This window comes from Aptenodytes forsteri, unplaced genomic scaffold (genome assembly GCF_000699145.1).
Source record: "Aptenodytes forsteri isolate BGI_AS27 unplaced genomic scaffold, ASM69914v1 Scaffold23, whole genome shotgun sequence".
NCBI lineage: Eukaryota > Metazoa > Chordata > Aves > Sphenisciformes > Spheniscidae > Aptenodytes > Aptenodytes forsteri.
The window spans coordinates 1,848,082-1,862,316 of NW_008796043.1; the positions used below are offsets into that span (position 1 = coordinate 1,848,082).

Consider the following 14,235-nt stretch of genomic DNA (forward strand, 5'->3'; position numbering starts at 1 on the left):
AGTGAAAAACTGTCTCTTTCGGCGGGGAGATAAAAAAAACCCACCAAAGCGAAAAAAAAACCCACCAAATCAAAAAAAAAGTGAAAAACTGTGTCTATGTGTCATTCAAAACTCTGTATGTGCGAGCTGCTATTCCGTTACCATCCTTCTGCTTTTCTTTTACCCCACCAAAGCAAAAAAAAAGTGAAAAACTGTCTCTTTCGGATGTGTCATTCAAAACTCTGTATGTGCGAGCTGCTATTCCGTTACCATCCTTCTGCTTTTAGAAGAGCCTATCCCACATCCAGATGTTGCCATGTGCAACAGACATATTCAGCAGAATCATCCAGTATTATTCCCAAGAGACAAGATGCTAAGGATAACAGGTTTCCCTGAATTGCCAGAAATTCCATTCCTGGAAAGGAACTGAACATCTAAATGTGGACTCAGGTTTCAAACAATATTCATTCCTCACTACAGGAGTTATCCTAGTGGCTTCCTAGTCCAAAAAGCACAAGGTCGTCAAGAGCACAGTAGCTATAAAGACAAAATTTCAGGATTCAGCATGAATCTGACCTTCTATTTTCCACCATTTCGTCTACTATCTCTAAGAAAACTGCCTAAGAAATTAATGCTGCCGTTTCATGTTTGCAATTGAAGAACTTACAGTTTTAGGAAGTGCTGAAAACCAAAGTGTCTCAAGGGGGGACATATGTTGCTCATATTTGGGCAAACATCAGAACCTATGTTTGGGTTGGGTTGGGGAGGGAAGTCATGCTACCGTAGGAATTGCTACCTCCTCCACAGTTACATCATTGTGCATTCCATTGGCTTGCGTGAAGACAATTTTTAATCCAACTGTGCTCCGTGGCTGATGGATTAGCCCTGGCTTCAGAAACCCTAGGGACAAATGCTTTTTGAGAACAGAACATCCTATTGATGGGCAAAAGGATATTATAGTCATCATTTACCTAGGCAACACTAACTGGGATTTTAATTCTTTTACCAACCGCATCTTTACACGATGCCCCTGTATTTGAGGGAAATGGAATTTATAAGAAGATATGAGACTGCTAGAGAGCTTCTATAGAAATCCCATTCCAAACAAAATCAACTGTAGCGTAAAGAGTTTCTTTAACATATGCCTTTGGAGAAGGTGGAGAAAGACAGACTTCTCCACAGCATCTGAAAAATCCTGAGGTGTGACCATTCCAGTTGTCAGTTTAGCAATATTGATGTGGAGTAACAGCTTTTGCGAAGTCGTGTGTTTATAACTGTGAGGAATTTTTATATTATTATGCTAATAAAATTGTTCAGTAGCCTGCATTTATACTGGGAAAAGTGCCTTCTGGGGAATAATGTGATTCTTCTCTGTTTGAGTGTCAGCTGGTACTCTTTACTCCGAAAGCTGAAGACTGTTGTCTAAAAGCTCACAAACGGACTGAGGCTGTTGCTTAGAGTTTCATCCTCTGCTTCCAGCTAACTTTAAAGCGGCACTTTTTAAACTCTTGCTAAAAAATTTCTGATCACTCTGTCAGAACTGGGGCTTCTGGACTCTACCACAGTGGAAACGAGCAAATAAAAATGCAATCAAGTGGGCAATTAAGAATACAATGTGCAAACAATGTCCATCCTCATATGTATCACACATACTAAGGCTGAAAGGAGACATTATATCTGTTGACCATTTCTAAACCGCAAGTCAGAGAATTTCATAAAGCATTTTTTGTACTGAATCAAATGTTATTTTTATGCCACAGAATAGTTTCCTGGAAAGAAAAAAAAAATCCCAGCTTTAGTGTGAAAAGTTTAATTGGTAGACATCTTGTTAGATTTGGTCTGCTAGACCAAATATTTTCTACAAAAATACCTTTTCTCAAATATTTACAAACTGATCAAGTCACCACCTCATCTTTGATAAACTAACTAGACTGTCCCTATTAAATTTCCCAGAGCAAATGAGGTATTTGTTCACTCAGGAGTTCTTATATGTCTTTGCTAAATCCTTTCCTATTTTTCTTAATTCTTTCTTACAGCTATAATAATGCAATACACTAGTAATCATTTAACTAGTGCTATATCCAAAGGAAACACTGTGCCTATATTCTTTAATCAGTACTACCAGGATTATAGTCCAAGAACTGCATTGGACTAATTAGCAAAAGCATCTCATTCATGTTCAATTCATTTTCTATTGTGATCCTTAAATGCTTTTCAGATTTACTGATTTATTGAATACGTTTCCACTGCGCAAATGTGACCTTTTTTTCTTCACTTTAAAGTCTAAAAAAATTCATGCTGTTCAACTGTAATCATTTACAAGGCAATCAAGAGGGGTCTCAACATTATTATTTATTATCAATAAATTTAATCAAGAAGGATTTTATACTTTTCAAGAAGTATTGACAAAGATATTGCATGAAAAGTGGTCAAATCACATCCTCAGGAGAACAGCAAAAATACCTACTGTGGATGGTGATTCCTACACCTTTGCAGATCTAATAATTTGTAATTTTCAATCCACTTAAAACTGGCTGCATTTCTCAGGCATGGTCCTGTTTTTAAGCCAAGCATTCTATACTGTAAATAAAATCACTTATAGAATTCTATATGTATCAACAGATACCTTTAACAACAAAACTTTCAGTCTCAAGAAAAGCTATTATCAAACATGTTTGAGAAAACTATGTTCTGTATTAGCTGACTGATACAAGATATGCTGTCTTCAATTCCTTATTGATCACATCCAGCACTGGCCTTTCTGCATGCAATATAGACTCACTGTTGCCATCCCATTTACTCTTTTTAAATATATCCACTGCATGACATAAAAAAAATTTAAAATGCCTTGTCCTCAAAAAGTTAAATATATTGCAGTTTTCCAAGATTTGTTAAAGATGAAACATGAGGGTAAGTTCTCAGCTTTAAAAATAATCTAGGTGTAATTTACGGCTTTACCCCAAATATTTTAAAATGTTTAATTTTAGCAGCTGCTCTTTTATGTCACCACAAGTGCTAGAATTATTTTTATTACTGTAAACGGTGAAAATAGTATGCAGCCTCCTCCCAGTCAAAACCCAGCAATTTTCTACTACTGGCATTCTGGCATCCTTTTTTACATCCTACCACACATAAATAATTGCCAGGTTTTTGCCCTGATTTTTATTTGTTTATAACAAGTAACATCAACTTTTGCTTTCCTATCTGTAACTGTATTTGCACTGCTTTTCACACCTGTATTCTTCCTGTGACTTAGGGAAGTGGACATCAACAAACTGTCGGAGTATCAGACAAGAGTTGTTGAAGAACTACAAATATGTATGTTCACTTATACATGCAGTATATACTACATAAGCATAAAACCACTGCACACACAGAGTCTGTTAACTTATACACATAATATATCAAAGAAAATGAAGAAGCAGAGCCATTTAATAATTCTTGACTTTTGTTTTTCCACTGAGCTTCAAAACTTCACCACTAGATCCACAACAACCTGTCTTAGGAAGTTCTGTTACTCCTGTCACTCAGCATTTTGTGATTTTTCAGTGCTGCTAGCGAACAATACTGAAATAGCCGTATTGGTCCTGTATGGGTGCAGCATGGAAGCTAAGTAAGTTGCTCAAGATCAAAAAGGGAGTCTGTAGCAGAACAACAACATGAGCTGAGCCTTTTCATGTCCCAGTTGTAAACAGGACACCCTCTCACCATCTACAAAGTGAGCCAAAACAGTAGGCTGCAGTCCAGCAGTGGGACAGGTTGTGAGGGGGCAGCAGAAGAGAAGACCTGATCAAGGAAAGGTTTTTTCAGAGGTCCTAGGAAGCTAGACGTTTATGTAAAGCATTCACTTTATAAGCATTACATGAGTGTAGTTTTAATAAGAATAATATTAATTTCCTTTACTTGCAAGTAATTTTAGGTGACTGAAGAACTGTGTTTTCTTTATGAGCAATTATTACCTCTCAAAAAGAAAAAATATTCCTAAGGTTGCCATTTTCAAGTTCTTGCAATGTTTCAGTTTGTCATTATCTCAGAGAAAAAAAATGCACAGGATTTGATAGTTCAACGTGTCTTTATGTCAACATGGCACCCAGAAGAATCTCTGCCTGAAACAAAAAAAATACAAACCTTTGTCCTGTGCCCAGAACTCTACTGAGGGACCAACCCCACATGCCCACTGAAATCAGCGAGGTGTCTATCCGACAACTGCAAGTCTGAAGCCCGATAAGGCAAATTACTCTTTAGCTGTGGGGCCTAGAACAAAAAAATTGTAAGCCAAGAAATTACCTACTCAAAACACACCCAACAGCACTACTCATTGTCTTTTACAAATCTAAGTCAAATAAAGGCACTTGGTGTTCCTGATTTCTTTATAAGACCAAAAAAAAGAGGGAGTCACTCAAAAATAGTTCCACTGAGTACAAAACATTACTTAAACTGTTTAGAAATCACACCACGAAAATCTTAATTAAACAATACTTTTTCTTTTCCCAAAGTATGCCCTCTAATATTGAAATTAAAACACCTACCACCATTTTCTTCTCCATTATTATTGTTTGTCTCAGCCATTTCAGTGCCATCTAACTCAGATTCACATCCTAAATCCAATGTTCCATCAGTAGGGCATGTTGATTCTTCTTTCTACAGTTAAAAAAGAAAAAGAAAACTAAAATTAACAAGAAAAAAATCAATCATGATCCTGCTGCATCTCCGAAAATAGATTACTGCAGTGTACTCTCATGCTTACATTTCAAAAAACAGAATAAAATAAAACATGCTTGTGAGTTACTTCAGAGAAAGACATAAAAACAGACCTTCATGAAACAACTTGCAAAGCAAAAGCAAAAAAACTATTTTGTGAAGTCATAACATACTTTTTTAAAAAATGTCAAATAAAATGCAAGATCTTCCACTTCTTTTTTTTTTAACAGAAACAGACTTGTTTGGCTGTTAAAAATCCTAGTTTTCCAGTTGAGTGTCCACAACGCTGCAGAAAAACACAAATCCTTTAATGTTTCTTTTCTGCCTTTGCCTGTTTCCTGAATTCAAATAGCTGAAGCAACCTGGGGCTCACAAGCATGGGAGTGATTGTGAATACCTGGATTTGTGCCAAGAATATCTCAAGATTTAAAGAAAAACAACAGCATTTGTTTCAGTAAATTAGGAAATAGAGCTTCTGAAAATTATTAATTCAATCTCAGATACAGAATTTTTAGTTATCAGGAGCAGGCAAATCTATACAGTTTCATATTTTTTAAACCCTTACATCAAATAAGTCTATCATAAATTACAAAAGATCCTTCCCACCAGCCCAAAATTTTAATTGACTACATTTAGACTGCCAAACATAAAATCTCACTTTCTTGTTTCTCACCTCCGCCTCACATTCCTCCACTTCTGTTGTGAAGCCCCTCTAAGTTTGATCATGTACAGCAAGAAAAAATTTCCACCCACAGAAACCATCATATACATACCAAAAAAGAAAAATAAAGAGGAAAAGGAATAGAAATAGCATAAAGGCAAAATTCTATCACTATAATTACATGCCTTCTCAAAAGCAATGATGCAACCTGTAAATTGAAAGCTGATTTACATTAGACTTGCAAATAATTTTGCACTATTCAAAAATCAAACATTAATACAATTACCTAATGAGAAAGTCAGTGATCCTCTTGAGCTCACTGCTCATATAACAAAGGCCTTTCTGTGAACATTCTGAAAAAGCAGCATTTTAGCTAAGCTACATGTTTTTTATACCATATGTCAAATTCAAGAACATGTATATGCTTTCTAGGATAAAACATTCAATGTTTACTTTCATTATAAATCCTTTAAAAAGACATCTGAAAGCAGTTAGGAGGACTAGTTAGCAGGACTATCAGGTCATTTCCTCTCCAAAGAATCTAATCTGTTTACCTTTATATCTATTGAGACATTCATAAAATGGATTAATAGCGCTACGTACTTTCCATATAAAAAATTTAAACTTACTTTGAGAGCGTAGAGTCCTGACTTCCCAGGGATTTTGAAGAATGTTCCATCACCTACACGAGTGTTAGTATGAAGCATTGCATTCAGGCAAGCTAATGGAGAGGTTCCACTGAAAAATAAAATTGTGCAGTCCAAGATTGAGTGCCTCTTGTAAAACTATTCCTCAGTCTATTTTTTTTAAACTCATGCTTGCCTGGCTTTTTTTTTGCCCTTTTTTTTTTTTTTTAATTCTGTCAACCCTGAAAACATCTACATCACAATAACAGGCCAGTTTCAAACTTAATCATATGCATCTGTCCCCTAGGCTCGAGGCAAAAAGTCTGTGAATTATAATTATGCTTTTCTTCATATAGCAACCAGCTCCACATTCTAAGAGAACCAAAGTCCAAATATTTATGTGAAATTACTTCATAAATAACACCATGAAGCCTCATTTTTAAAATGTTACAGACAATGTGGCTGCTGCACATGAATGATCAAAACAGTACGAAGTTCAAGGGCAGCTGCATCCCATAGGATGAAAGGCAACAAAAGAATAATAAAGAGCCCAGGAAGAACACATTTAAAATTAAAAGTGATATATAGTTAAGCCTTCTTCTGGCTTAACGCGGTCAGCATGCATCACTATACATAAATACAAGCACATTTGTACCTTCTATGAAGCGCTATCTTTTCTAATTAGAGTTGTTTTAGAGATTAAGAGATTGACCTACTCAAGGTAGTAATTGTAATACCACTGTGGAATGCATATTAAGGGACTATTTTAAAAAAAACACAACACATTAAGAAAAAAAGAGTACTTGTACAGAGATGTCTTTGTAATATATGCACATTTATAGCAGAAAAAGAAAGCAAGTGTTTCTACCCTAGCTACACTGACACTATTCTGAAAAGTTGATCTAAGAAATGGTGGGGAAGAAGGTAGTCATAAATTGTTTTATTTCATTTTAATTTAAAAATTAAAGTACAAGATTTATAGATGTACTATCACATCTCTGTCCCCATTTACTGACTAATGTACACGGTGTACTCAGGGACTGAATCTGAAACTGTGCTTCTTCCCTCGGGTCCCTAGCCTGCACGCGCGCTTATCTTTAGCCACGTAAATATATTCCACTTGGTTAAGTGGAACAATGCCTGTGCATTAAATTAAGTGTGTTGCTAAGTATTTCAGGATTAATTATATACTCAACTATACCAGGAACAGGACATCAAAAGTCCATCAGAAACTACTGTTCTTTATTACGCAATATTATAACACAACATCCAATCGTTGTGGAAAATTGCATGACTGATCTTTTTTTATAAATAAAACTGGACTGAAATTGTCATCTTTCATATGATGATGCTTTCTGTTGATTTCCATGGCTCTGTAACAGCAAAATTCATCCTTACTGTACATGTATTAATTTAATGGCAAGATGGATAGTGTGGTAATTGCTCTTCCGGTAAAGATTAAACTATAAAGTGTCCTCAGGACAGGAAGTCCTGTCCAATGTAATTTATTTACTATTGGTCACCTAATGTATCACATTACTACATCTAAAATCAAAAAGTACAAAAAATGCTGCTTGTTGATAAACACATCAGATACTTAACAGTTATCTGAGTATTCTAAATATAATCATGCAGTATGAAAATTCTCACAAGTTTTTGTTGTTTCTTTTTTTCCCCTGCAAATAAAACTAATTCCACATCTGGTTTTGATATAATACTATAACAGAATACAAAACTAAATATGGTAGAAATATAACGATACTGCTAGCAGTAGCACAGAAAACATTAAGAGATTTCATTGAGTTTAACGATTACTTAAAACAGTTTTTGAATAAGTAGGATACTTCTCTTTACACATTTTCCTTATTGTATTAATGTTTGACAAGCAAAGACACAAAGCATTTAATAGAGCAGTTCTAGTTGCGTAATTTCTTCCATATGTTAACATACATAACGTGAAGCAATTTCGACTCTCACAGTCTTGGATCTTTTTAGTGAAACATTATCACAGATTAAGACTTTCTCTGCAAGATAGAAAGAACTTGCTGACTCTGCAGTGGAAGACAAACTCAATATATCAACAAGAAACAAAACTCTGTGTGCATGTATGCACGTTTTGTATCCTCCTATTCCGATTTAGATATTCTGGATTCCACACTTATTTTTAGATATCATTAACCAATTAAAACGTTACAAGATGAATTAACCCAAAATAGAAGATTTGGCAATATCTCATGACCATTACTGTGCTCACAGCAGATATCTTAATCTTCAAAGTCTAGCCAACTGGCAAGTGGACAATAGAAACTACTCTCTGACTTACAAAGAAATCCGTATCAGCTACTGAGCCAAGAAGTACTTTAACTACTGTTATGCTTGTTTCATACAGATATCTGCAATTCCTAAATAATTTGGCATGCAACTAAAGGGCCATATCCACCCTTCTTGAAAATTGGACTTGGGTATGTCTATAATGAGCACAAAACAAACCACGCATACTTAACTTAAGTTGTAAATGAAATAATAATCTGGACACTGTGGGGTGGGATTTATTTTGAGCTAGCAGCTCAAACTGAAATTCCATGGTGTCCTTTATCACTGCTATTTTGACCCATGTTAACCAATGACTTGCCTATTCTTCTGTCAGCACAGGCATCCTTAAAACACTATATTAAAATTCCCAAACGTTACCCATAAGGGATGCTGGAAACTCTTGCACTACATGCTATCACAACAGATAGGACTGCGGTTAGAAAAGCCAGCAATCAAAGATCCCATGATGCAGACTCATGTCTGAATCATATAGCAGTTTCTGCTTAACGCATGCTTTCTAAATTCTCCTACAGCCTGAGGACATATTCGTTCTGCTCAGAGCTGCTGGCATGTATTCATACAGCAGCCAAGGACTGCCAAATATAAGGCTCAGTATCTTTGAATGTCAAAAATGGCACAGTTTGACCTAACTTCCTGAAACACTCCAAATCAGTTCAACTTTGATTCAGTTAAATCAAACTGGATACAATAATACTCTACTTTGTAACTTGATATCTGTGAATTTTTAGAGCCGTAACATATTTTAAACCAATATGCTGAAAGTTTTGTTGCCATAGTCTACACGCGAGGAATATGATTACCATTTACAGCCTTCAGATGCAGAACTTTCATCCTATTTATTATCTTTTAGGTGAGATTGCTTTAAACCATTGTGGTATTCTAAAAGTCATTCATACACAGGAGTCACCCTCTGTAGCAGTATGTCTTTAAGATTGATCATTTTGTGCTTGTATGTTTATTTTATGTACATATACATCTATATATACATACGAGCAGTATACCCACACCCGCACCCTTTTAAATAGATTTAAAAAATGAAAAGTTACTTACTTTCTGTAACTTTAAACCATTGTGGTATTCTAAAAGTCATTCATACACAGGAGTCACCCTCTGTAGCAGTATGTCTTTAAGATTGATCATTTTGTGCTTGTATGTTTATTTTATGTACATATACATCTATATATACATACGAGCAGTATACCCACACCCGCACCCTTTTAAATAGATTTAAAAAATGAAAAGTTACTTACTTTCTGTAAAGGTGATATGAAGTTACAACAACCAGCAACATAGGAAAGAGAAAAAAATTACTGATTAGCCTTCCAATATAAAAGTTGTTAATACAATTTGATCATTTAAAAGACATCAGGCATTTCAACATTTCATAAATGCTCCTTCCCAGAATCGCTATACGTTGGTAGTATTCAGTGCATCCTTCCAAATATAATCACAAAATTCCTGTACATTATCAAAGCAAGCGTCTCACCCCAACTTCCCCAGCCAAAAATCTCCAGTATTTTGTGATTCTGGGCTCCCTCTACTGGTCATGCAGACGGTGTTACCTAAATCGAAATGCCGGACTAAACAGTCTGTACACACAAAGCTCTGCAAAAACATGTAGGGGAAGTACAGACTTCAGTTACTTTCTTCACTGTCACCCTCCCCAAAACCCTACAAAAACCTGTAAAAACACCAGTAAAAACACTGCTCTTTTTTTATATTGTAAACTTCTCAAACACAGTTTTGTCAGAAAAACCCTGAAAACTTCTATGGTAATACTTCTAATTCTAATGGCCTTTGCTAGACTGCTTGCCAAGAGAAAAAAAAAAAGATGATCTTGGCAAAAGAAGTGTTTTAAATATGGAAAATAAATTGACTAAAGCCAACCTGTCCAGACAATATAGTGTGGCAGACACTGAAAGTTTCCTGACACTGTGCAGACAAGGCACCTCGGGGTCCTGCAGCGGGCAGCATTTCAGCCACTCAGCCCCCCTGCACACGGCGTAGCCCCCTCCCAGAGCTTACAAGGGTTCCTGGTATGTTCCCAAAGAGAACAGCGACTGCTGTAAGAGGAGCACTTAGCTATCGTAAATGTGATCAGTATTTATTGGTTTGAAATCATCTGCTCATTGTATACAGATCCATAAATAGTCACAAGGGAGCAACAATTTTTACTCACAGCTGGAAACAAAGTAAAACCAAAAGGCTTCAGAACTAACTTCTAAACCTGATATGAAGTCACATAGAATAAAATGTTTATAATGCATGTAAGTTACACCAGTTTCAGAATACACAAGAGTGATAACAGATAAAGAAAATAAAACTTATGAGGGAAGGCTGTAGAAAACACATTTGTGTGGTCCAGAAAACAGAAAAGTAAAAGAAGGTGTAATTGTAATTTTTCAGAAAAATGTAAAAGGCTGTTGAAGTCAATGGAGATAAATGTTCTTCATGGCCACTGGGGGAAGAAAAAGAAAGTTTGCAGATAGTCTAAAAGTGTGAATGTAGCTGTTGATGTTTTAATCAACACCAGAACACAGTAGGGAAGTTTATAAAATGACCTTCATCAGAAGATCAAATACACACCAGTCCTGGCTGGTACATATAACAGCTGGTTCCATATACTGGAACCTGTCCCAGTGTTAGCGTTTGTATTGAATGATTGCTTGAGCATGCGCCCAGCACGGTATCCTAGGATTCTTTATCTCTTTAATAAATCAAAATTTTGTTTAAGACTGAGGTTAACCGTATACCCTAAGTATACTTTTTCCAACATATACAGCAGCCCGAAATGCTGGAGAATTGACTAGATATCTAGATGTGCACTGTTTGCTGAAGTGTTTCATGGAGCAATGCATGCAGTACTGGATGCCCAGTGTGATGAAGCCAAAGAAGCAGCTTTCCCACAATCTTCAAGGAGCTGTGTGCTTGTGGTCTTGCTACCATGTGCCAGCAAAAGGTCAGAACTTGCCTTACAGGATTGTAGCCATGACCTAGCTTGGGAGTGACACACAAAAACACCAGGAACCTTAGCAGCAATACCACGACAAGAAGATAGCTGTCCTATATATCAAGAAGACAGGCAAACTGCCGCTGGCCGCTCCAGAGCCGCTCTCCGCCCACAGCCATGCTTGACCGAGCTGGCAGTGCTGCAGCAGCCGTTAGCGCTGGGGCCAAGGCAAGCTCTTCCAACCTGGGCTCAGGAGGAAGAACCAGGAGAGGTCCAGTGAACAGAAGACTGAAAAAAAACCCAGATGTTTTGCTGTATTCAAATGGTACAGGTACAGGATCCTTCCCTTGGCACAGAGGGAAGCAGAGAGCACAGAGTAAATGGCTGAAAACAATGCTGATGAGTGCAAGACTTCCTGCCAACCATCTAGAAACTTTTCAGTAATAAAAGCTTCAAGTTAGTCTAAACAGATCAAATCACATGAGGACGAAGCCTCCACTGTCTTCCCTGGTTACTTTGTAGATCCCTACACAGGAAGACCACAAGCAGTATATTTGCTTTCTCATCCAATGTTAACTACAGACTACGTGTTCCAGGTAAAATTTCATTCAGTCATCCTTCTTTCAATAGACAGCAAAATCATGGTCTAAACATGTTAATCCAAACTAAATCAATTTAAATTATCAAACAGAAAACTTGATTTGAACAATCAATTTAAATCTTGCTTTTGAATTTTTTCCATTTATTTTCCTATTGCAAGGTTAATTCGTTCATTGCTTGAAATGATTAAAATACCCCAATCAGCAAATAAATAGAGCTTTAATGTAATATTACTTTTTGCTAATCAGGAGACTATAAATGCATTCAGCAATTATCTAACTTAAATTAGAAAAAGTAATCTAAGTCATATTTTCTGATGTTAAAATATCAATGACATCTTATTTACTAAATCATTACAAGTGTACTTATTTCTGTTAAGTCATTTTTGGAAAGAAACTGGAATTCGATTAAAAGATTGGCTTTTAAATGCTGAATGAAAAGACACTAGATGTGTTGGATATAAAAGGAAAAAATGGAGACTTCAAAATATTACATATCCAACATAATTTGTTAAACAATAAAAACATTATCTTTTAGTATGTGGGTAGTAGGTAGCTAGGGAACCATCTACTATTTTTATATAGAGACTAGTGAAACTGTAGAGCTGGCAGATCTCAGCCTCTCACACAAAGTTTTTATTCATAAATTGGAACAAGAAAAAAACATTTTACTTTTTGAACTTCTAATTGGCTTCTTAATTTTAAAGGGGCTACTAATGAGAACTACAGAAAATACTCTTGATACCTACAGTTGGTATGACTGTCAAAACTATTTATGTTCTGAAGTCTTAACCATTTAAATAATAAATAAAGTCATAATAAATAAAGTCTTAAGCTTTAAACTGTTGTTTGCTAAAGTTCTATAGGAACTGAAGTGCATACAGGTAGAATACTATTTATATAGTTGGAATAAATTATACTTAAGGTTTATTCCTAATACAAGCTCTCCCAGATGGATCTTTAAGTAATATTTTAAGGATTAAAATAAATTTCTTAAAAGAAATATATTTTTTTTAAGTTTATTTTTAATCAATTTTATCCACGTTAGCCAAAATTAACATCAGTTTTGTTCTCATTTGGGCAGCACCCTAAAGAAAATTTTTACATCTCTGGTCCTACTTATGCTTCACATGTGGCACCAGACTTTCAGCCTTCGAATATCACAAAGACGGCTACTGTTCTTGAGCAGAGCAAGTAAGCCAGAAAGCTCACAGCTATCAGGCAACGAGACAGACTAGTACAGCTGATTTGACTGTAGACTCACAGACTGCAAACAAATCCCAGAAGATGATAGGGAACAAGACCCATTATATATACTACTGACATCGCTTCATACTCAACCCTCATATAGATTTCTTGATTTTCTAAACCAGATGAAGATAGAGGCAAGAATATTACTAGTATGATGGAAAAAACAAGGACCAGTACAGACATGCTAAAACGTAACACATCCGTCATAGACACCTTGCATCTGTCTCACAAGCTAGCGGAACTTACCTATCAGCTTTCACTGAAGTTAACCAAAGTAGTGAATCCCAAATATCTAAAGCAGAAGAACATAGCGATGAACTTGAACCTTGCCCTTTGTAGCTTGTGAGGGAGTTACAAGCAGCTGGAATCACAGTTGACTAAAGTGTCTGATATATCACCAAGAAACTGAATCTTTTCATTCAACATCACAAAACTGATGTTCCTTCAAATGTGAAATAATCTGGAGCAATACTGGAGAGAAATTCAACATGGATGCTCAATTCAAGCCCAGGTATCACGAAAGGGTATTTTTTGCATTCCTTAGCAGGAAATCTCATTTACAAACTCACCTAGTCTGGTTTTACATTTTGAATTCACCAAACCCGGAATCAGGGAAGGAGTCAGAAGTGAAGCTGCTTTCACAGAACTAACAGGTGTCCTCTATCTCTTAGCAGACCGCCTCTGAAGCATTAAACAATGCTGTCTCTCCTAGGAGGAGTGGCAAGCAGCCACCCAGAGAGACACACAAAGATCATTCAAGTCTTCTGTGAAAGGATATACATAATAAACACATATTGGAGATTACACCACTACCCTTAAGACCTATTTCTACCACTTCTAGGATCCTCCCACATGAACCAATCACCCTCTGGGCCTTTTGTACATCTAAAGACAACAAAAAAAGCTTTTACAAATATATTAATGACAAGAGGAGAGCCATGGAGAATCTCCATCCCTTATTGGATGCGAGGGGGAACATTGTCACCGAGGATGAGGAAAAGGCTGAGGTACTCAATGCCTTCTTTGCCTCAGTCCTTAACAGGCAGACCAGTTATCCTCAGGGTACTCGGCCCCCCGAGCTGGAAGACAGGGACAGCGAGCAGGATGAACCCCCCATAATCCAAGAGGAAGCAG

At 36.3% G+C, this 14,235-nt stretch overlaps 1 protein-coding gene across 1 annotated transcript in view; it reads right to left on the reverse strand.

The window, feature by feature from the left end:
• Window positions 1–14,235, reverse strand: part of ASXL3 (additional sex combs like 3, transcriptional regulator) — a 163,667-nt gene that overhangs the window by 64,933 nt on the left and 84,499 nt on the right. Inside the window, exons 4-5 of the mRNA XM_019473738.1 lie at window positions 5,971–6,079; window positions 4,509–4,620 (exon numbers count right to left, since the gene is read on the reverse strand). Coding sequence (XP_019329283.1) covers window positions 4,509–4,620; window positions 5,971–6,079 — 221 coding nt within the window. The remainder of the gene's footprint in view (window positions 1–4,508; window positions 4,621–5,970; window positions 6,080–14,235) is intronic.